This window comes from Nicotiana tomentosiformis, chromosome 6 (assembly GCF_000390325.3).
Source record: "Nicotiana tomentosiformis chromosome 6, ASM39032v3, whole genome shotgun sequence".
Classification (NCBI taxonomy): domain Eukaryota; kingdom Viridiplantae; phylum Streptophyta; class Magnoliopsida; order Solanales; family Solanaceae; genus Nicotiana; species Nicotiana tomentosiformis.
In genome coordinates, this window is record NC_090817.1 from 46649506 (window position 1) to 46675985 (window position 26480).

The 26480-nt window shown below is 41.5% G+C and overlaps 1 protein-coding gene across 1 annotated transcript; it reads right to left on the reverse strand.

The window, feature by feature from the left end:
- Positions 1-928: 928 nt before the first annotated feature.
- On the reverse strand, positions 929-21442 carry LOC138893930 (uncharacterized). The gene is made up of 7 exons (XM_070178600.1): positions 21363-21442; positions 20875-21107; positions 20182-20479; positions 3025-3190; positions 2287-2685; positions 1343-1764; positions 929-938 (listed from the first exon to the last, which is right to left on the reverse strand). Exons 1-7 carry the CDS (start codon positions 21440-21442, stop codon positions 929-931), a joined length of 1608 nt encoding a protein of 535 aa, XP_070034701.1.
- Positions 21443-26480: the final 5038 nt, after the last annotated feature.

Genomic DNA, 26480 nt, shown 5'->3' on the forward strand with positions numbered 1-26480 from the left:
ACTTGTGAGGTTCTCCTTGCAAATCTTTAAACTTTTGAGCAAGAATTGGTGAACAATTAGCTTAGGAGCTTTTCCTCTCACTCTGTGGCACTTCCTCACTCTCAAATATAAGGATTTTGCTTCAAAAATGGCCCTTTAAATCTATATATCGAAATAGGGTCGGGTTATAAAAAACTAAAAAATGGACCCTCCGAACACAACTCTCCGGTCGCAGAGTGGACAACAGAATGGATATGCGGTACGCAAAATGGGCCGCAGAAGTGATGTTAAGAACTGGGTTGTTCGGGTCAGGTCTGCGGTCCGCAGACCAGTTCTGCGGTCGCATAATGCGCCGTTGAACTCCTCTCCGAAAATCTTCAAGCTGGGTCTGCGATGGATTATGCGGCCCGCGAAATAGTTATGCGGCCGCATAATGGACCAAAAACAACCTTCAAAAATGGGCCATTTCTCTGCTTCACTCTGCGGCGGATCTGCGGCCCGCAGAGTTATTCTGCGGTCGAATAGTGGACCATATAAATGCCCTGTTCTGCCAAAAATTTTCTTCAACTCCCCAACGCACTGTTCAACCCAAAAAGTATGTATCATTAACACATAAGTCTATCTTGACATCACGAAACCGCAAGTTCTGGGTGAAATTTTATAGGGCCTTGCATCTTCCTCCGCTTAAGATCATTCATCCTCGAATTAGGGTCAAAATCCGCCATTAGAAACCAATGTGACTCAGCTGCTATTTCACACACCAACAGTTCTAAATTTTTGACTAACTCCCTAAATTTCCAAAACTTCCGCCAGAGTCTCCCCTATAATTGGGCCTATCCACCTGCCAGAGAATTCCAAAACCAGTCCTACCAACATAACCACAACACAACGATGTAAAACAACATCGGCCACAATGCCATAAACATTACATTACCAAGAAGAAGTAACCTCAACATAAGCTGTACAGGGGAAACATAATTTGTAAAAAGTTAGCTTTCAACATCATGGTCACAATTTACGTAGCTATTCAAATAAATTAGGGTACTTCTCCTTCATCTCTTCTTCGACTTCTCAGGTGACCTCTTCAACTTGTTGGTTTCACTATAACACTTTCACAGAGGCAATCTCTTTGTTTCTCAACTTTCGAACTTGCCTATCAAGAATGGCAACTAGGATTTCTTCATAAGTCAATTCTTCATTAACCTCAATAGTATCAACCGGAACAATGAGTGACGGATCTCCAACCAATTTTTTCAACATGGATACATGAAACACCGAGTGCACTAAAGATATCTTTGGAGGTAGTTCAAGCTTGTAAGACACCTGACCAATCATTCAAATGATTTTGTACGCCCCGACATACCTTGGATTCAATTTCTCTTTCTTACCGAATCGCATTATACACTTCACGGGGGAAACCTTCAAGAACATCCAATCATCTTTTTTGAACTCCAAATCCCTACGACGAACATACGAATAGGACTTCTGATGACTCTGAGCAGTTTTTAATCGCTCCTTAATGATCGTAACCTTCTCCATAGCCTGATGCACGAGGTTTGGCCCTATAAACTCCGCTTTCCCAATCTCGAACCACCTAATGGGAGATCTACATCTCCTACCGTATAGAGCCTCGAACTGTGCCATCTGAATGCTAGCATGGTAATTGTTGTTGTACGAAAATTCTATGAGTGACAAATTATCATCCCAGCTACCCTTAATGTCGACAACACAAGCGGCAAACATATCTTCAAGCGTCTGAATGGTCCGCTCTGCTTGCCCGTCGGTCTGTGGATAGAATGTTGTACTAAGATTTACCTGAGTACCCAACTCTTGCTAAACTTTCTTCCAACAGTTAGCTGTGAACTGTGCCCCCTGATCAGAAATGATGGAAACTAGAGTGCCATGCAACCCGACTATTTCCTTGATATATAACTAAGCATATTGTTACTCTGTTTCGGTAGCCTTAACAGGTAAGAAGTGTGCTGATTTTGTGAGCCGATCTACAACCACCCAAATCAAGTCAAACTTGCGAGGATTGCAAGGCAGTCCTACCACAAATTCCATATTGATCAACTCCCATTTCTACATCGGAATTTTTATGTTATGTTCCTGCCCACCGGGCCATTGGTGTTCGGCCTTCACTTGATGACAGTTTGGACATCTTGCCACAAAGTCCGCAATATTCCTCTTCATATCATTCGGCTAGTAGACTTCCATAAGATCATGATACATTTTTGTAAAGCCCAGGTGCACGAAATATCTAGAAGTGTGAGCCTCGATCATGATTCTTTCCCGGAGGCCATCCACATTTGGAACACATAGTCGCCCTTGGTACCTTAGTATACCATCATCTATGCCAAGAGAAAAAGCTGTGGTCTTATGCTTATGAATCCCCTCCTTCAATTGTACAAATAATGGATCGTTGTATTGCTTCTCCTGGACCTCCACCACAAGCGATGATTGAGCCCTATTTTGCGCAATCACCCCTCCGTCACTAGAGTCCGCAAGGCGAACTCCAAAACTAGCCAACTGTTGAACCTCCTCGGCTAACAGCCTTTTATATGCCTCCAAGCGAGCCAAACTGCCCATAGATTTCTGGCTAAGAGTATCCGTCACAACATTAGCCTTCCCTGGATAGAATAGAATATCGATGTCATAATCATTGAGTAACTCAAGCCATCTTCTCTTCCTCATATTCAATTCTTTCTGTTTGAAAATATATTGAAGAATCTTATGGTCCGTGAATATATCCACATGGACCCCATACAAATAATGATGCCAAATCTTCAATGCAAAAACTACCGCCGCGAGCTCTAAGTCATGTGTTGGATAGTTCTTTTCATGATTATTGAGTTGTATAGAGGCATAAGCTATCACCTTGCCATGTTGCATCAATACGCACCCAAATCCGATCCTTGAAGCATCACAATATACCACAATCCCATTTGTACCCTCTGGTAGGGTCAACACCGGTGCCGTAGTCAATCTTAATTTCAACTCTTGGAAGCTCCTTTCACAAACATCTGACCATTAGAACTTCATCACCTTCTGTGTCAATTTAGTCAACGGGGAGGCAAGAGTGGAGAACCCCTCTACAAATTTCCTGTAATACCCGGCCAAGCCCAAGAAACTCCGAATCTCTATTGGATTTGTAGGTCTAGGCCAATTCTTCACAGCTGCAATCTTCTGAGGATCAACCTTAATTCCTTCTCTAGAGACAACATGACCCAAGAATGCAACAGATTCAAGCCAAAATTCATATTTCGATAACTTCGCATACAACTAGTGATGATACAGAGTCCGCCGAACTGCCTTGAGATGGTCGGCATGGTCCTCTCAACTTCGTGAATATACCAAAATATCGTCAATGAACATTGTCATGCCCCGAGCTCGAGGAGCGCGACCGGTGCTCAACCAAGTAAACCTAGTCGAGCAAGCCTAATTTACATTAACCTCTCATCATTACTCATTCATGATTTACCAAAATATCATTAGATCATAACTTTTAAATTTAATACATTTGGCTCAATGGCCTAAAATCTTTCTCATGATGGGTGCGTAGCCTCATAAATAACTGTGAACATAAATACATGACAAAACTCAAATCTTTAATTACATGACCCACAGTGTACATGGAGCCTGTATGACAATAGATACCTAATTACATAAAATGAACTAGACACAAACACCCACTAGAACTGTAGCGGGCACACCATAAGTTGAGTAGTGAAGAAGATCTCTATCAAAGATCCATATCATCCCGTAGAAGTATACCTGCATCTATTAAAAAATACAGCGCCCCCGGCAAAAGAGACGTGAGTACATATGGAATAGTAGTAGTATGTAAAACAACATATGAAAATACGGTGACTGAAATAATAGGCAAATAAAGTACATCAATAAACTAAAAAACATCCAATAGAATCACATATCAAGTCTTATTATACTTGCATCATTCTAAACTTCTTTTAGGATCAACTGAGCCATATGAACTATATGTGGAATACATAATATAATGTTATTGTAACATGTACAAACAAGGCCAATGAAAGTGGCACCTTCCTCTCTTATTTTTCACATATACATTTCATAGACCATCCTTAGTGTTCACATATCATATTACACACCTATGCGTCTTATAGACCATTCACATTATCACCTATACAATACACTTGTGCGTTTCATAGACTGTTCACAGTGTTCCCTTACACAATACAAATACACCTATTCAAGGGCTTGAAAATACAACATGATTATGATGAATCTTGGTAACAATAAAAGGTCTTAGATAACCTTTAACGTAAAGAAAAATTATTAAGAGCTTCCATTAAAATTTATAGATATTATGTCGGTAATCCTCTATAACCACCTTCACACAAAGCGGCCCTGCCGTCTCACCCCAACATATACGGGTGGAGGTGTATCACGATACCATAATCTCTACACAAAGCGGCTCTGCCGCCTCACCCCAATATATGCGAGTGGAGGTGTATCACCATACCACAATCCCTACACAAAGTGGCCCTGCCGCCTCACCCCAATATATGCGGTTGGAGGTGTATCACAATACCACAATCCCTACACAAAGCGGTCATGTCACCTCACCCCAATATATACGGGTAGAGGTGTATCACAATACCACAATCCCTACGTAAAGCGGTCCTGCTGCCATACACCAATATATGCGGGTGGAGGTGTATCACAATACCACAATCCCTACACAAAGCTATCATGCCGCCTCACCCCAATATATACGGGTGGAGGTGTATCACAATACAACAAATCCTACACAAAGAGGTCATGCCGCCTCACCACAATATATGCGGGTGAAGGTGTATAATAATACCACAATCCCTACACAAAGTGGTCCTATCGCCTCACCCCAATATATGCAGGTAGAGGTGTATCACCATATCACAATCCCTACACAAAGTAGTCATGCCGCCTCACCCTAATATATGTGGGTGGAGGTGTGCCGCCTCACCCCAATATATGCGGGTGGAGGTGTATCACAATACCACAATTCATACACAAAGAGGGCATACCGCCTCACCCCAATATATATGTGTGGATGTGTATCACAATAACACAATCCCTACACAAAGCGGTCCTACCGCCTCACCCTAATATATGTGGGCGGAGGTGTATGACAAAGCAATAATCCCTACATAAAACGGTCATGCTGCCTCACCCCAATATATGCGGGAGGAGGTGTATCACAATACCACAATTCCTACACAAAGTGGCCATGCTGCCTCACCCCAATATATGCGGGTGGAGGTGTGTCACAATACCACAATCCCTACACAAAGCGTCCCTGCCGCCTCACCCCAATATATGCGGGTGGAGGTGTATCACAATACCTCAATCCTTACACAAAGCGGTCATGCCGCCTCAACCCAATATAAGCGGGTGGAGGTGTATCACAATACCACAATCCCTACATAAAGTAGTCCTAGCGCCTCACCAAAATATATGCGGGAGGAGGTGTATCACAATACCATAATCCCTACACAAAGCGGTCTTACCGCCTCATCCCAATATATGCGGGTGAAGGTGTGCCGCCTCACCGCAATATATGCAGGGGGAGGTGTATCATAATACCACACTTCCTACACAAAGCGGTCATGCCGTCTCACCCCAATATATGCGGGTGGAGGTGTATCACAATACCACAATCCCTACACAAAGCGGTCCTGCCGCCTCATCCCAATATATGCGGGTGGAGGTGTATCACAATGCCAGAATCCCTATATAAAGCGGTGATGCCGCCTCACCCCAATATATGCGGGTGGAGGTGTATCAGAATACCACAATTCCTACACAAAGCGTCCATGCCGCCTCACCCCAATATATGCGGGTGGAGTTGTATCACAATATCATAATCCCTACACAAATTGGTCATTTTGCCTCACCCCAATATATGCGGGTGGAGGTGTATCACAATACCATAATCCCTACACAAAGCGGTCCTGCAGCCTTACCCCAATATATGTCGGTAGAGGTGTATCACAATACCACAATCCCTAAACAAAGCGGTCATGCCGCCTCACCCCAATATATGCGTGTGGAGGTCTATCACAATACCATAATTCCTACACAAAGTGTTAATGCCACCTCACCCCAATATATGCGAGTGGAGGTGTATAACAATACCATAAATCCCTACACAAAGCGGTCCTACCGCCTTACCCCAATATATGCGGGTGGAGGTGTATCACCATACCACAATCCCTATACAAAGCGATCATGAAGCCTCACCCTAATATATGCGGATGTAGGTGTTCCGCCTCACCCCTATATAAGCGGGTGGAGTTGTATCAGAATACCACAATTCCTACACAAAGAAGTCATGCCGCCTCACCCCAATATATGCGTGTGGAGGTGTATCACAATACCACAATCCCTACAAAAAGTCATCCTGCCGTCTCACCCCAGTATATGTGGGCGGAGGTGTATCACAATGCAACAATCCCTACATAAAGCGGTCATGCCACCTCACCTCAATATATGCGGGTGGAGGTGTATCACAATACCACAATTCCTACACAAAGCAGACATGCCGCCTCACCCCAATATATGTGGTTGGAGGTGTATCACAATAGCACAATCTATACACAAAGCGGTCCTGCTGCCTTACCTAATATATGCCGATAGAGGTGTATCACAATACCATAATTCATACACAAAGAGGGCATGCCGCCTCACCCCAATATATACGGGTGGAGGTCTATCACAAGACCATAATTCCTACACAAAGCGGTCATGCCGCCTAACCCCAATATATGCGGGTGGAGGTGTATAACAATACCACAATCCCTACACAAAGCGGTCCTAATGCCTCACCCTAATATATCCGGGTGGAGGTGTATCACCATACCACAATCCCTATACAAAGCAATCATGAGGCCTCACCCTAATATATGCGGGTGAAGGTATGTCGCCTCACCGCAATATATGCAGGTGGAGGTGTATCACAATACCACAATTCCTATACAAAGCGGTCATGCCGTCTCACCCCATTATATGCGGGTGGAGGTGTATCACAATACCACAATACCTACACAAAGCGGTCCTGCCGCCTCACCCCAATATATGCCGGTGGAGGTGTATCACAATGCCACAATCCCTACATAAAGCCGTGATGCCGCCTCACCCGAGTATATGCAGGTGGAGGTGTATCACAATACCACAATTCCTATACAAAGCATCCATGCCGCCTCACCCCAATATATGCGGGTGGAGGTGTATCACAATATCATAATCCCTACACAAAGCGGCCATTCCACCTCACCCCAATATATGCGGGTGGAGGTGTATCACAATACCACAATCCCTACACAAAGCGGTCCTGCAGCCTTACCCCAATATATGCCGGTAGAGGTGTATCACAATACCACAATCCCTAAACAAAGAGGTCATGCCGCCTCAACCCAATATATGCGGGTGGAGGTCTATCACAATACCATAATTCCTACACAAAGCGATCATGCCGCCTCACCCCAATATATGCGGGTGGAGGTGTATAAAAATACCACAATCCCTACATAAAGCGGTCCTACCGCCTCACCCCAATATACGCGGGTGGAGGTGTATCACCATACCACAATCCCTATACAAAGCGATCATGAGGCCTCACCGTAATATATCCGGGTGTAGGTACGCCGCCTCACCCCAATATAAGCGGGTGGAGTTGTATCACAATACCACAATTTCTACATAAGGAGGTCATGCCGCCTCACCCCAATATATGCGTGTGGAGGTGTATCACAATACCACAATCCCTACAAAAAGTTGTCCTGCCGTCTCACCCCAGTATATGTGGGCGGAGGTGTATCACAATGCAATAATCCCTACATAAAGCGGGCATGCCGCCTCACCCCAATATATGCGGTTGGAGGTGTATCACAATACCACAATTCCTACACAAAGCAGTCATGCCACCTCACCCCAATATATGTAGGTGGAGGTGTATCACAATTGCACAATCCCTACACAAAGCGGTTCTACCCCCTCACACAATATATGCGGGTGGAGGTATATCACAATGCCACAACCCATACATAAAGCGGTCATGCCGCCTCACCCCAATATATGCGGGTGTTGGTGTATCACAATACCACAATTCCTACACAAAGCGGCCATGCCGCCTCACCCTAATATATGCGGGTGGAGGTGTATCACAATACCAAAATTCCTACACAAAGAGGTCCTGCCGCCTTACCCCAATATATGCGGGTGGAGGTGTATCACAATACCACAATCCCTACACAAAGCGGTCATGCCACCTCACCCCAATATATGCGGGTGGAGGTGTATCACAATACCATATATAAACTCAAAGCGACATAGTTTGTCATTACATTTAAGGTCGTAATTTCTCATATCATTGGAATACTTAATGTTCATACTCATCAGGGAGAAACACAACTCATTACATTAGCACATGCATAGTAAATCAATAAGTCAATTTCATTGGCACATGGGCCCAATTCCTTTTCTTAAGGTTCATCATCATTTAACAAAGGACATCTCCCTTCCATCTCATTATTCACTCCCTTGACATATTGAGGTCATTATCTAGGTTAGTGACTCTTGGGGACTTAACAATCGAAGTCATTTACATACATTGTTTCAGAAACATACGACTATAGTTAAAACCATTGGGACATACAACACTTCATAATTCTCATTTAGGCAACGACCACATTTCATGTTCATACTATCACTTACTTGTACTTGCCATGGGTGATCATCGAACATTAAGAGCATTTAGAAAATTTAGGAACATCATAGCCTTTACTCGCAAGAACGTAGGGTCTTATAACACATTGCAAACAAAAGTACAAATCCATACATCTCATAACCTTTCACACCATATATCACTTAATTCGTACTTTCAACCACTTACACCATTATTATTTCATTGGCTCTCTTGGCCATACATATGATTCTTCATTTATGGCACTGTGGCCCTATATCATATTCTGCACTTTCATTTCTTTACTTTCAAGGATTATCATCATAAACATCATCATATAGAATACTATTGAAATACCTTTCTCCAAAAAGGGCAATACACAATTTCAATCATGAATATGTAAGAACTCAAAACATATTGGAAATACCTAGCAAGCATAGCATTAGTTAGAACAACCACATTTGGACATGACTTGAGTACATAAGCTTTTGGATAATTCTATTTTCGGACTCAATTTGGAATAGTTGAATCAAAGCTCATTTCATAATATTTCACACATCATTTCATTTCATTGGCGCTATTGGCCACAAGTATAACTTTCATTCTTGGCACGGTGTTCACACTTTATATCCCCAACGCACTTCTTTCACTTTCAAGCAACTTTATAGATTATCGACAAAAAAGAATCTCTAATCATGACTTTTAGTTCACCTATGAGCAATTAAGAGTCTGAAGCATATTGAGATTTCTTACACAAGTTGGCATAATAGCCTTCACTTGAAACACTACTTAGAGTCATAATATTTTTATACCCAACTCATACTTTGAACACATTCCCGAAGGACAACATCATATGATAAGAGCATCCGGAACACATTTTGAACATATAACTTTCAACACAAAGTTTATTCGGAATAGTTGATTTATAAAGAATAACTCGGGACTTACAAGAACATCATGGAATTCAATTCAAGGAAAGAAGTTTAGCAAACATACCTCGCTTTAAGCTTTCCTTAAATTACTACAACATTCCGAAAATTTTAGCAATCCCAATCTATTTTGAGGCACAACAAAATTGAACACAAATTAGGAAGGTATTCATGGTTTCAGCTCATTTGAGCATTTTATCAAACACTAGGTGTGCAAATTTGGCTACAAGGTTCTTCTACAAGATTTCCTTCATTCTACAACCCAATCTTTACTTATTTGAGCTCAACAATATTCCCACAAAACTTATTAGTACATGCATGTATAAATAATACTCTCATACCCAAGAATCATACTCCTAATCAACCATCTTCTACCTAAGTTCGAAATTACAAACTAGGATATGGAACCTTACCTCTTAGATGAAGAACTTGTGAGATTTTCTTGGTGGATTTCAAAGCTTGGACAAGATCTTGATGAACAAAATATTTCATCTACTTCCTCTCTCTAGAACACTCTCACTTCTCTCTAAAACAACCTGAGATAATTACCCCATAATAAGCCCCAAAGCCTATTTATCAAAATAGGGTCGGGTTATGAAAATAGAAAAATTAACCCTCTGAACTCAGGTGTGTAGTCGCATAATGGACCGCACAATCGATATACGGGTCGCATAATGGATCGCAAAATTGATGCCCAGAACTGGGCTGCACTGGCCAGGTTTGCGACTGTAAGGCCCCGTTAAAATTTCCTAATGATTTAAGATTTTAAGGTGCGCCAACAGTATTTGGGCATAATGTGTACGAGTATTAAATGAGACCCATGGGATAGAACCACATCATTTTGAACAGAGAATATATGTTTAGGGTGTACTGGAACATACTAAGGAGTTTTGTGAATGGTAAGAACTTGTGTGGAATAAGTTGGATACATTAAGTGGAAAGGATGTCCCAACTCGCATAACATCCTACTTCAAACATATGCTCCTACCAAACTATAAAGACTTAGGTGATCTACCTATCACATTAAATCTCTTTGAGTCTAGTTTCCAACTCATCAAACCATTCATCATTTGGATATGTATAAAGAGAGTTATGGCCATTTTACTAGACCTATATCATATGTGCGCCTAGATGCGCGGCCGCGCATATTTGGGAGTGATTGCCTTATGTGCGTGGCCCATATGCGTGGCCACTTGCCCAGGTGTGTGGCCGCGCACGTAGGAGCCATATAAATACACCCAAGGCCGTGTTGGGAGAGTGGCTAAGTCATTCTTTGAGTTAGGGCTTGCTCTATCAAGGGGAATTTGTCCTATACTTCCCTCCCATGAACCTAGGTAATGTTTTTGGAGTATTTTGAGTTGAGTACTACTCATAAACACTTATATTAACAAGGATTAATCTTGAATATCCATAGATTTCCATTTAAATCCCCAAATTGGTCAAGAACACTACAAGTTGGGATTCTCAAGAGTTTCACTATAAGAGGTATGTCTACCATCTCTAACTAATCTATGGTGATTAATTATGTATGAAATATGCGTTATGACTTATGGGATGGTGATTGGAAGCCATAATGCTTAACCTAGGTTGTGTTGGTATTGTAGAGATTGTAAAAATAATTGATTGATGACATTTATGGGTTGGGAGTGAAGTGTTGGGCATGAATGTGCTAACGGAAGTTGTGAGGTGAATCATTAGTGTGGAAGGTAGTTGTTAGGTGAAGAAATTTTATTGAAGGAGGTTGTAGGAAGATATGCACAATAGATGTTTGTTGAAAAGTCTAAATGACTTAAAGTATAGAAATCTTACAATATTGGCACAAATGTGTTGCATTGTTGTAGGTTGAAGTTGTTTAGTGTGGTGGACCATCGTAGTATTGTTAAGGGGCGAGTTTTAGGTATGTTGTCTAAACTCTTCTCTTAGAATTGAATCCCACGGTGTTCGTGTAATTTATGTAAGTCCCGAATTGTTCATTATAAATTAACTATTCTGAATAAGCCTTGTGTTGAAAGGTATAAGTTCAAAATGTGTTTCGGATGCTCTTATCATATGATGTTATCATTCGGGAATGTGTTCAAAGCATGAGTTGAGTATAAAAATATTATGAATCCAAGTAGTGTTTCAAGTGAAGGCTATTATGCCAAATTGTGTAAGAAGTCTTAATGTGCAAAAGACTCATAATTGCTCATATGTGTACTAAAATTTATGATTAGGGATTCCTTGTTGTCGATAATTTATAAAGATGCTTGAAAGTGAAAGTAGTGAGTTGGGGATATAAAGTGTGAACACCGTGCCAAGAATGAAAGCTATAATTGTGGCCAATAGTGCCAATGAAATGAAATGATGTGTAAAATATTATGAAATGAGCCTTGATTCAACTATTCCAAATTGACTCCGAAAATAGAATCATCCAAAAGCTTATGTACTCAAGTCATGTCCAAATGTGGTTGTTCTAACTAATGCTATGTTTGGTAGGTATTTCCAATATGTTTTGAGTTCTTACATATCCATGACTTGAGATTGTGTATTGCCCTTTTTGGGAAAAGGTATTTCAAGAGTATTTTATATGATGATGTTTATGATGATAATCATTGAAAGTAATAAAATGAAAGTGTGGAATATGATATACGGCCACAGTGCCATGAATGAAGAATAATATGTATGGCCAAGGGAGCCAATGAAATAATGATGTTGTAATTAGTTGAAAGTAATAGTGAAGTGATATGTAGTGTGAAAGGTTATGCAATGAACATATTTGTACTTATGTATCCAATGTGTTATAAGCTCTTATGCCCTCATGAGGAGAGGCTATGATGTTCCTAAATATTTTAAATGTTCTTGATATCCTATGATCACCCATGGAAAGTACAAGTAAGTGATGGTATGTACATGAAATGTAGTCGTTTGCCAAAAAGTGAATTATGAGGTGTTGTATGTCCTAATGGTTTCAACTTTAGTTGTATGCTTCTGAAATAATGTATGTAAATGACTTCGATTGTTAAGTCCCCAAGAGTCATGAACCTAATTAATGACCTCAAGATGTCAAGGGAGTGAATAACGGGATGGAAGGGGGATGTCCTATGCTAAATGATGATGAACCTTAAGAAAAGAAATTGGGCTTGTGTGCCATTGAAATTGACTTATAGATTTACCATTCATGTGCTAATGTAATGAGTTGTGCTTCTCTATGATGAGTATGAACATGAAGTATTCCAATGATATAGGAAATTACGACCTTAAATGTAATGCCAAACTATGCCACTTTGAGTTATATATGAGATTGTTGTATTGTGATACACCTCCACCCGCATATATTGGGGTGAGGCAGCAGGGTCGCTTTGTGTAGAGATTATGGTATTGTGATACACCTCCACCCGCATATATTGGGGTGAGGCGGCAGGGCCGCTTTGTGTAGAGATTGTGGTATTGTGATACACCTCCACCTGCATATATTGGAGTGAGGCGGTAGGGCCTCTTTATGTAAAGATTATGGTATTGTGATACACCTCCACCGGCATATATTGTTGTGAGGCAGCATGCCCGCTTTGTGTAGAGATTGTGGTATTTTGATACACCTCTACCCGCATATATTGGGGTGAGGCGGTAGTGCCGCTTTGTGTAGAGATTGTGGTATTGTGATACACTTCCACCCGCATATATTGGGGTGAGGCGGTAAGGCCGCTTTGTGTAGAGATTATGGAATTGTGATACACCTCCACCCATATATATTGGGGTGAGGCGGCAAGACCGTTTTGTGTAGAAATTGTGGTATTGTGATACACCTTCACCCCCATATATCGGGGTGATGCGGTACGGCCTCTTTGTGTAGAGATTATGGTATTGTGATACACTTCCACCCGCATATATTGGGGTGAGGCGGCATGGCACCTTTTTATAGAGATTGTCGTATCGTGATACACCTCCACCCGCATATGTTGGGGTGAGGCGACATGACCTGTTTGTGTGAAGGTGGTTATAGAGGATCCCCAACTTAATTTCTATAAATGTTAATCGAAGCTCTAAATAAATATTCTTGACATTTACAGCTATTTAAGCCCTTTTATTGTTGCTATGATTCATCATATTCATGTTGTATTTCCAAGCCCTTGAATAGGTGTATTTGTATTGTGTAAGTGAACACTGTGAACGGTCTATAAAATGTACAGGCATATTATATAGGTGATACTGTGAATGGTCTATGAGACACATAGGTATATAATATGATATGTGAGCACTAAGGACGGTCTATGAAATGTATATATACAAAATCATGGAGGAAGGTGCCACTTTCATTGGCCTTGTCTGTACATGTTGTTACAATTACATTATATTATGTATTCCACGTATATTCATATGGCTCAGTTTATCCTAAAAGAAGTTTAGAATGATGCAAGTATAATAAGACTTGAAATGTGATCCTATGGGATGTTTCGTAGTTTCTTGATGTACTTTATTTGCCTCTTATTTGAGTTACCCTATTTTCATATGTTGTTTTGACTTCCTTACATACGAGTACTACGCCACATGTACTCACGTCCCTTTTGCGGGGGGCGCTTCATCTTTTAATGGATGCAGGTATACTTCTACAGGATGATATGGATCTTTGATAGGGATCTTCTTCACTACTCAGCTTATGGTGAGCCCACTACAGTTCTAGTGGGTGTTTGGGTCTAGTTCATTTTATGTATATAGGTATCCATTGTCATAGAAGCTCCACGTATACTGTGGGTCATGTAATCAAATATTTGAGTTTTGTCATGTATTTATGTTCACAATATTTACAGCTATTTATAAAGATGTGTAACCATAATGAGAAAGAATTTATGGGCCATTGAGCCAAATGTATTCAATATGAAAGTCAAGAGCTAATTATGTTATGATAAATCATGCACGAGTAATAATGATAGGTTAATGTAAATTAGTCTTGCTCGACTGGGTTTACTCGGTTGAGCGCCGGCCGCGCTCCCTGACTTCGGGGCGTGACAAACATGGTATCAGAGCATGGTTTAGGAGTCCAAAGGTATCATGGAGCTATGTCAGTAGAGTCCCTCTTATCGGTGTGTTGCCGGCCACATATATAATAGGGAGGCTACAATGACATTTAGGAAATATTTCTCTTCTTCCATCCCCGATCGTGCGTTAAGGTTTCGAGTTAGTCTCAGAGTTCCCCTGTTAATATTAAGGAATGTTTGCATATCGTGCTAAGAAATGAGAAAGTCCTATGGATTATAGGAATGATGCAAATAACAGGCATAATGTGTGAGGTGCCCAATTGTCCTCGTAATGGAGGAAGGAAAAGTCAAGGATACGACCAAGGTAAGCAAGGTCATAGAGTTGGTCTCGAGAGTCATGGTGGTTGTTTTCATGTATATAGTGCAATGTGGTGTTATCCATATGTTGTTTAGGATTGATTTTTGAGATTCTTTGGCAAGTGGATAGGCCCCAATTACAGGGGAGACTCTAGCGAAATTTCTGAAACTTTGGGGAGTTAGCAAAATTTTGGAGCTTTTGATATGTAGATAAAAATTTAAGTAACATTAGGTGTCTATGGAAGACTCTCACCCTCATTCGAAGATGAATGATCCTAAGCGGGGGAGAATGTAAGGCCCCGTTAAAATTTCCTAATAATTTAAGATTTTAAGGTGCGCCAACAGTATTTGGGAATAACGTGTTCGAGTATTAAAGGAGACCCATGAGATAAAACCACATCATTTTGAAATGAGAATATATGTTTAGGTTGTGTTGGAACATACTAAGGATTTTTGTGAATGGCAATAACTTGTGTGGAACAAGTTGGATACATTAAGTGGAAAGGATGTCCCAATTCGCACAACATCCTAATTCAAACACATGGTTCTACCACACTATAAAGACTTAGGGGTTGATCTACCTATCAAATTAAATCCCTTTGAGTCTAGTTTCCAACGCATCAAATAGTTTTTCATTTATATATGTATAAAGAGAGTTATGGCCATTTTACTGGACCTATGTCATATGCACGACCAGATGCGCGACCGTGCATATTTTGGTGTTTCTGCCTTGTGTGCGCGGCCAAATGCACGGACAGTTGCCCAGGTGCATGACCGCGCACGTAGGAGCCATATAAATACACCCAAGGCTGGGTTGGGAGAGAGGCTAAGTCATTTCTTTGAGCTAGGACTTTCTCTATCAAGGGGGATCCGTCCTATACTTCCCTCCCATGAACCAAGGTAATGTTTTTGGAGTATTTTTAGTTGATTACTACTCCTAAACACTTATATTTACAAGGATTAATCTTGAAGATCTATAGATTTTCATTTAAATCCCCAAATTGGTCATGAACACTACAAGTTAGGATTCACAAGAGTTTCACTATAAGAGGTATGTCTACCATCTCTAACTAATCTATGGTGATTAATTATGTATGAAATATGTGTTATGACTTATGGGATGGTGATTGGAAGCCATAATGCTTAACCTAGGTTGTGTTGGTATTGTAGAGATTGTAAAATGAATTGATTGATAACATTTATGGGTTGGGAGTGAAGTGTTGGGCATGAATGTGCTAATGGAAGTTATGAGGTGAATCATTAGTGTGGAAGGTAGTTGTTAGGCGAAGAAATTTCATTGAAGGAGGTTGTAGGAAGATATGCACACTAGATGTTTGTTAAAAAGTCTAAATGACTTGAAGTATAGAAATCTTACTAATATTGGCGCAAATGTGTTGCATTGTTGTAGATTGAAATTGTTTAGTGTGGTGGACCATCGTAGTATTGTTATGGGGCGAGTTTCAGGTATATTGGCTAAACTCTTCTCATAGAATTGAATCCCACGGTGTTCGTGTAATTAGTGTATGTCCCTAATTATTCATTATAAATTAACTATTCCGAATAAGCATTGTGTTGAAAGGTATATGTTCAAAAAGTGTTTCAGATGCTCTTATCATATGATGTTATCCTTCGAGGCTATTATGCCAAATAGTGTAAGAAGTCTTAATGTGCATAAGACTCTTAATTGCTCATAGGTGTACTAAAAGTCGTGATTAGGGATTTCTTGTTGTCGATAATCTATAAAGATGCTTGAAAGTGAAGTAGTGAGTTGGGGATATAAATTGTGAACACCGTGCAAAGAATGAAATCTATACTTGTGGCCAATAGCGCCAATGAAATGAAATGATGTGTGAAATATTATGAAATGAGCCTTGATTCAACTATTCCAAATTGACTCCGAAAATAGAATCATTCAAAAGCTTATGTACTCAAGTCATGTCCAAATGTGGTTCTTCTAACTAATGCTATGCTTGGTAGGTATTTCCAATATGTTTTGAGTTCTTACATATTCATGAGTTGAGATTGTGTATTGCCCTTTTTGGGAAAAGGTATTTCAATAGTATTCTATATGATGATGTTTGTGATGATAATCCTTGAAAGTAAATAAATAAAAGTGTGGAATATTATATACGGCCACAGTGCCATGAGTGAAGAATAATATGTATGGCCAAGGGAGCCAATGAAATAACGATGTTGTAAGTAGTTCAAAGTAATTATGAAGTGATATGTAGTGTGAAAAGTTATGAGATGAACGTATTTGTACTGATGTATCCAATGTGTTATAAGCTCCTACGCCCTCATGAGGAGAGGCTATGGTGTTCCTAAATATTTTAAATGTTCTTGATATCCTATGATCACCCATCGCAAGTACAAGTAAGTGATGGTATGAACATGAAATGTAGTCGTTTGCCAAAAAGAGAATTATGAGGTGTTGTATGTCCCAATTGTTTCAACTATAGTTGTATGCTTCTAAAATAATATATGTAAATGACTTCGATTGTTAAGTCCCCAAGAATCATGAACCTAATTAATGACCTCAAGATGTCAAGGGAGTGAATAACGAGATAGAAGGGGGATGTCCTATGCTAAAGGATGATGAACCTTAAGAAAAGAAATTGGGCTCATGTGCCATTGAAATTGACTTATTGATTTACCGTGCATGTGCTAATGTAATGAGTTATGTTTCTATATGATGAGTATGAACATGAAGTATTCCAATGATATAGGAAATTACGACCTTAAATGTAATGAAAAACTATGTGGCTTTGAGTTATATATCCGCCCACATATATTGGGGGTGAGGTGGCATGACCACTTTGTGTAGGAATTATTGTATTGTGATACACCTCCACCCGCATATATTGGGGTGAGGCGGCATGACCGCTTTATGTAGGGATTGTTGCATTGTGATACACCTCCGCCTACATATTTTGGGGTGGCGGTAGGGACGCTTTGTGTAGAGATTATGGTATTGTGATACACCTCCACCCGCATATATTGGAGTGAGGCGGTAGGGCCGCTTGTGTAGAGATCGTGGTATTGTGATACACCTCTACCCGCATATATTATTGTGAGGCAGCATGGCCGCTTTGTGTAGAGATTGAGGTATTGTGATACACCTCCACCCGCATATATTGGGGTGAGGTGGTAGTACCACTTTGTATAGAGATTGTGGTATTGTGATACACCTCCACCAGCATATATTGGGGTGAGGCGGTAGGGCCGCTTTGTATAGAGATTATAGTATTGTGATATACCTCCACCCATAAATATTGGGGTGAGGCAGCAGGGCCACTTTGTGCAGAGATTGTGGTATTGTGATACACCTCCACCCACATATATTGGGGTGATGTGGTAGGTCCGCTTTGTGCCGATATTATGGTATTGTGATACACTTCCACCCGCATATATTGGGGTGAGGCAGAAGGGCCCCTTTGTGTAGAGATTGTGGTATCTTGATAAACTTCCACCCGCATATGTTTGGGTGAGGTGGCATGACCTGTTTGCGTGAAGGTGGTTATAGAGGATCCCCGACTTAATATCTATAAATGTTAATGGAAGCTCTAAATAAATCTTTTTGACGTTTACGGCTATTTAAGCCCTTTTATTGTTGTTATGATTCATCATATTCATGTTGTATTTCCAAGCCTTTTAATAGATGTATTTGTATTGTGTAAGTGAACATTGTGAACGGTCTATGAAACGCACATGCGTATTGTATAGGTGATACTGTGAACGGTCTATGAGAAGCATAGGTATATAATATGATATGTGAGCACTAAGGACGGTCTATGAAATGTATGTGGGTAAAATAAGGGAGGAAGGTTCCACTTTCATTGGCCTTGTCTGTACATGTTGTTACAATTACATTATATTATGTATTCCACGTATAGTTCATATGACTCAATTGATCCTAAAAGAAGTTTAGAATGATGCAAGTATAATAAGACTTGAAATGTGATCCTATGGGATGTTTCGTAGTTTCTTGATGTACTTTATTTTCCTCTTATTTGAGTTACCGTATTTTCATATGTTGTTTTGAATGCCTTACATACGAGTACTATTCCACATGTACTCATGTCCCTTTTGCCGGGCACGCTGCATATTTTAATGGATGCAGGTAGACTTCTACAGGATGATATGGATCTTTGATAGGGATCTTCTCCACTACTCAGCTTATGGTGAACCCGCTACAGTTCCAGTGGGTGTTTGGGTTTAGTTCGTTTTATGTATATCGGTATCCATTGTCATAGAAGCTCCATGTATACTGTGAGTCATGTAATTAAAGATTTGAGTTTTGTCATGTATTTATGTTCACAGTGTTTACAGCTATTTATAAAGTTGTGTAACCATTATGAGAAAGAATTTATGGGTTATTGAGCCAAATGTATTTAATATGAAAGTCAAGATCTAATTATGTTATGGTAAATCATGCATGAGTAATGATGAGAGGTTAATGTAAATTAGGTTTGGTCGACTTGGTTTTCTCGGTTGAGCGCCGGTCGCGCACCTTAAGTTCGGGGCGTGACAGCGACTATTTTTCTGTCGCATAACCAGTTTTGCTATCGCATAATGATTCTGCAGTCGCATATCTGACTGCAGAATCACATTTTTCCTGCCTTTGGTAATTTGGTCATAACTTCTTGTATGTGTGTCCAAATAATGAACGGTTTGAAGAGTTAGAAACTAGACTCAAAGTTCATTCATTTGATAGGTAGATCATCACATAAATCCTTATATATGTGTAGATATGCTCGTCCTAAATTTTGTCTTGTGTGTACTCATTTGAAACTTTAGTCTTTCATGAAATTTTCAATTGATATTCATCATATTAATAGTCCTCGTCTGCCCCTAAAATAATATAATTAGCGCACATCACCTTTCTTAATAGTGCTTAAGTACTTCAAAATTTTTCGGGGTGTTACAAACACTATCACAAAAGAGCTGAGGAACAGCTTGAAAACTCGGTTCATAAAATCCATGAAAGCTGTTGGGGCATTTGTTAGCCCAAAAGACATTACCAGAAATTCAAAGTGCCCATATCGGGTTTTGAAAGTTGTTTTCAGAATATTCTGCTACCTGATGTTCAATTGATGATACCCGGATCTTAAATCAATCTTGGAGAAATACTTAGCACCCTGCAATTGCTTCAATTGATCAAAAAAGTCATTTATCCTTGGCAGTGGGTACTTATTCTTGATTGTGACCTGTTGAGCTATCGATAGGCGATATACATTCTCAGTGACCTATCTTTCTTTCTTACATAGAGAACCGGTGCGCCCAAGGTGACACAGTTGGCCGGATGAAACCCTTTTCTAACAAGTCCTTCAACTGCTCCTTTAGTTCCTTCAATTCTGTCGGTGCCATTATGTAGGGCGGAATGGATACAGGCTGCGTGCCTGGCATCACATTGATTCCAAAATCAATCTCCATGTCTGGTGGAATCCCAGGGAGCTCATCAGGAAAGGCCTCCGGAAATTTATTCACAACAGGAACAAACTCAAGTGTAGGTGCCTTAACATTGGTGTCCGTAACTCGGACCAAATGATAATTTCGTGGCCCTAAGGTAAGAAATAAACCTACCCTTCAACATCACATTATCCCCCTTCCATTCAATAACTGGCTTGTTTGGGATTCAAATCTAATGGTCCTGGTTCGACAATCAAGCTTAGCAAAACATGAATAAAGCCAGTCCATCCCCATTATTACATAAAAATCAACCATCCCCAATTCAATGAGATCGGCCATGGTGTCACCACCACGCAACGTATAACATAATTCCTATAAACCCACACGGCCACAATAGGCTTACCTACCAGAGTAGATACCGAGAATGTCTCATGAAGCTATTCCGGTTCTATCCCAAATTCCATAGCAACATAGGGAGTGACATATGAAAAGGTGGAACCGGGATCAATAAGAGAATATACATCATGAGATTAGACAGTCAATATACATGTCACAACATCTGGAGAAGCCTCTGAACTCTGGCAACCATTCATAGCATAGAAATGGCTGGGTCCTCCCGAACTTTGTGCACCACCCCTAGATGCACCACGCCCTGTAGGTGCTGGAGTGCCTCGAGCCGGAGGAGGTGCTGCAGATGTAGTGGCTGCAGAACTGGCTGGATGTGCGGTACCCCTGTCCACACTCTGGTGAGACAAACGACGATCCATCTGAATGTGACCCCTGATACCACACCCGTAGCATATGGGCTAGTCCATGAAGCAGGCCCCAAAGTGCATCTTCCCACACCAAGGGCATGTGGGCCTCATCTGCTGCCGAAATCTCCCACCAGGCCGACCCTGCTGATAGGATCCCCAATTGCCCTGGCTGGGCCTAAAACAACTCCAATGCTACTGACTGGGCCCCGATGGCTGTGCACTAACCGAGGATTGAGCAAAGGACTGGGATGGCCTTGACGACCCTCCCCTAAACACTGACCTGCCACCACCACCACCACTACCAAAAGTACCACTAAAGTTGCCTGCTGACCAAGCCTTGTTACTACCCTCTCGCTCCATTCTATTCTTCCATTTACGGGTCTATGTGGCTTGAGAAAATTCCACCATCTTACCATAGTTCATATCAAAATTCAAGGTAGCTGTAGCGGCCTCCTTGACAAACAAGAGGCTAAGGCCCAGTACAAACCGGCGCACTCTAGCCTCCATAGTGGGCAACATGTATATAGCTTACTTGGGCAGATGCGCGAACCTCATATGATACTCCTACACACTCATGCTAGCTAGTTTTAGACTCTCAAACTCGGCGGCACGGGCTTCCATAGTCTCCGCAGGCAAGAAATAGTCGATGAAGGCGTCGACAAACTCACCCCACCTCGCCGGAGGGTACCTCTCCTTATGGGAGTCCTCCCACATCTCAAACTAAGAATAGGCCACCCCTTTCAGGCGGTAGGAGGCTAACTCCACTCCATCCGTCTCAGTAGCATGCATAACTCGGAGGTTCTTATGTATCTCATCAATAAAGTCCTGGGGGTCCTACTCAGGATCAGTACCTGTGAACACCGGAGGATCCAATTGAAGAAATCTGTTCACCCTGGAACTAGTAGAATCCCCTTGCTGGCTGGAAGAAGCATGTGCAACATTCGATCTCTGGGCTTGTGAAGCCACTATCTGAGCCAACATCTGTATGGCTCCCCTAAGGTACCCATCAGAAACACCGGGATCGAAAGATAGGGATGGAGGTGGAATAGTTGCAACCTCAGTAGGTGTAGGAACTGGTGCAGTCTGGTAGAATCAGGCACTGTAGTAGCTGGTGGAATATCCTCACCCCTCGGGTTCTCACCCACATCATCAGGTATAGAATCAACTGCCACTCCTATGGTGGCATTGACCCCTTGGCCAGTTCTTGCCTTCTTCCTAGGTGCCATGTACTGAAAATCAGAGAGATGCACGAGTTAAAGGATGAACAGTCTTATAATCAGCTTTATCGCACGATCTAGAACATCAAAAAAGGGTTTTATTCCTAAATGCCCAAGTAGCCTCCTAATTATAGATGTTGTCGACAACACACCGATAAGAAGGAATCTACTAGACACGGCTCCGAGACATCCTAGGGCACTTTAAAACCTTAGGCTCTGATACCAAGCTTGTCACGCCCCGACCTTGGGGAGCGCGATCGGCGCTCAACAAAGATACCCCGATCGAGCAAGCATGCACAATGCCATCTACCCAACTCGCCCATGAATAAAGAGAAGAATACATTCCATTAATTAGATAATAATAGGTCATGTGAACAATACCAGTTCATTGCCATAGGTTACATCATTAACAAGCCTCCAAAATAGTACACCTTACAATCATAGTTGAAGTGGAACATATGATATGATTACAACATATTTAGTTTAAACTTCCCAAAATAAGATACAATGCACGCCATGTCTACAGAGTCTCTAACAGAAACAAAAGAGCACTACGATAGCACCGACAACAAGGCCCCGACTATACCTCAAAATACTTTGTACAAAGGACAAGAGTTAAAGGACCCTGAAATGAAGTGGGGCTCACCAAATCAGCTGAGGAGAGGGTGCGCTGCTATCACTGATCAATACCACCTGCTATGGAACCATCTGCATCCATTAAAGATGCAGTGCCCCCGGCAAAAAGGACATTAGTACATATGGAATTGTACTAGTATGTAAAACTAAACACCCTCTCAATGGAATGAGTAATAGTAAACAGAGAAGGAAACATGAAATCAATATGAGACTAAAATAGTATCAAGGTGTCAAGTTAGGGGAAAGGTAAATTTCAAGTAAGTTCCAATGTTTTAAAGTTGGGAGATCTTTAGCACCGATATGCCACCATGTTTTTAGCAAGGAGTCTGATCTCAGCCCGATCTACTAATCCATCTCACCCCGAGACATCCACTCACAATACCACCATGTGCACAACATGACATCTGATCTCAACCCGATCGGCTAAGTCGTCTCACCACAATGCCGTGTGGGTCCACATCACATCACATCTCGCTAGAAATAATCTCATCTCATTTAAGGGGAAACATATCAACACATCAATCTCATACCGTATAAGGGGAAACAACCTCATCACATTAACTCAAGGATTTACCCCTCAATCACTCCTACACCGGCATGTGTACTTTCGGGCTTTGGTTATTTTGACCTACCCTTCCTCGGTGACTAAACGATACTCCCAAAGCATTTATTATTTAAAGGATTTACCACTCATTTCATAACCTTTTACATATCATTCATTTCATTGGCACCAATGGCTATAACGCAATATCATTCTTGGCACGTTGGCCGCACATCATATTCCATGCTCACTTCTTTCACTTTCAAATTTCATCATGGATAATCAATAACAAGGCTTTTCAAATGAAGACTTTAAATATACATATGAGAACATAAGGGTGTTAGGCACATGGAGATTTCTTACAAAATTTGGCATAACAGCTTCCATTTGAATGGGACTTGAAGTCAAAACAGTTTAATACATGACTCATGCTTTGAACACGCTCCCGAAGAACAACATAATATTATAAGAATATTCAGAACACATTTCTAACATATATATATATATATATATATATATATATATATATACACACACACACACACACATACCATTCTACACCTTGCTTATTCGGAATAGTAAGTTTAAAATGAACAACTCGGAACTTACACGAACATCGTGGGATTTAATTCTAAGAGAGAACTTTAGCCAACATACCTCGCCTTGAGCTTCCTTAAATTACTACAATGTTCGTAAATCTTAACCAATTCGATCTATTTAGAAATGCCCTATTCTGCCAAAAATTTTCTTCTACTCCCCAATGCAGTGTTCAACCCAAAAAGTCTGTATTGCAGCGAGCAAGCTCGCCGCAAAGAATCTCTACAATCATCAATACATAAGTCTATTTTGACACCATGAAACCCCAGGTTTTGGGTGAAATTTTACGGGGCCTTAAAACATCCCTTCCCAATCATTCGTTGGGCCTAAAAATAAGAAATCACATTGCCCGGGAACATAATCTTGAGAACCTCTCCACTCGATCCTTGGCAATAATGGCATCGCCAACGTCATGGTTTTATCGTGATAATCCAGAATAGCATGACATAGAAACAACCAATCCATGCCCAAGATCACGTTGAAATCAACCATACTAAGCAATAAGAGATCAACTCTAATCTCTAATCCCCCAATATTCACTACACATGACCGATATACACTGTCCAAAATAATATTATCGCCCACTGGCGTAGATACGTGAACAGATAAAACTAAGGAATCATGGGGCATATCTAGATAATGAGCAAAATACGATGATACATACGAATAAGTGGAACCAGGGTCAAATAATATAGAAGCATCCCTGTGGAATACTGAGACAATACTTGTGATCACTGTGTCTGAAGCAACGACATCTGGCCTTGCAGGAAAAACATAGAATCGGGCCTGACCACCACCTGATCGGCCTCCCCCTCTAGGGAAACACCTAGTTGCCTAAGCCCTAACCTCGAGCTGGGTGGGTGGGTGGTGAAGTAATTGGTGCTGAACTCATAGCCTGGCCCCTCTACTGAACTGGACCTCCCAAGAGGCGGGGACACTGCCTCCTAATATGACCAAGCTACCCACACTCGTAGCAACCCTGATTCGACAACGGTAGTGGGGACTAGATCGGGCCCCGAGAACCAGAATACCCGCTAGAAGAACACGGTGCAAATAAACCCTTAACTGAAGGAGCACAGGATGAACTCTGAGCTAGAAGAACACTGAGAGATGACTGACCCGGACGAGCACTGTATGAACCATGGCTAGATGATGCACCACGATGAACTGGACGAGTCATCTGAGCAAGCCTATAAGGACGACCCCTGCTGTAGTGGGACTGCCCCCAGAAGGAACACCGCCGAAACCACCTAAACCACGAGGCCTCTTGGCCTACCTCTCCTCACGCTCCTGACTACAAACCATCTCTATCTACCTGGCAATAACAACCACCCTATCGAACGTAGCACCGAATACCCTCTCCCGAGTCATAAGCAAACGTAATTGGTAGGTGAGGGCATCAATGAACCTCTTATCCTCTCCCTCTCGGTGGGAACCAACCAAACTGCGTGACGAGCCAACTATGAAAACCTCATCTCATACTGGGTCACAGACATGCCATCCTGACGTAGCTGCTCAAACTGTCTGCGAAGCTCCTCCCTACGAAACTGTGGAACGAACTACTCTAAGAAAAGAATGGAGAACTCCTGTCATGTAAGTTGTGCTACACCGACCGACCTCCGCCTCTTATAAGCCTCCCACCATCTGAAGGTGGCCCCATTAAACTAAAACATAGTGAATGAGACCCCACCGCTCTCCAGAATACCTGTCGTGCGAAGAATTCACTGGCACCTATCCAAGATGTCCTGGGCATCCTCAGACTCGGCCCCACTGAATGACGGAGGCTGGAGCCTCCCAAATCACTCTAGTCTCCTCTGCTCATCGTCAGTCATTACGGGACCCACCTGGGCCTGAGCAACTTCAACTGGCTGGGCTAGTAGTACCCCCGGTGTCAGAAGTCCTTGCAGCACCTGCTCTGGAGTACGGGCGGCGGGACTCTGGCCCCAGTCGGTGGTATTGGTGGCTGTCCGTCCTGACCGGTAACACGTGTCCTCACCATCTGTGAGAGAATATAATAACAGAAGTTTAGTTTCCGGAATCAACAAATACACACGATAAGAATACAAGAATGTGAAGTTTTCCTAAGGGTTCTACAGCCTCTCGAAGATAAGTACAGACGTCTCTGTACCGATTCGCAAGACTCTATAAACCTGCTCGTGACTCGTGAGACCTATGTAACCTAGGCTCTGATACCAACTTGTCACAACCCAAAACTCAACATGTCGTGATGGCGCCTATCATGCTACTAGGCAAGCCGACATCTCACATATACCACATCTTTTAAATTCAAAATATATTGAAATATATTTATATAAGTAAGAATCTCGTAAAAACTGGATATAAACATCGTAACTTAGTACAAAATTCTCCCAAAAGATCCGAATTCACAGAGTACATGAACATCTAC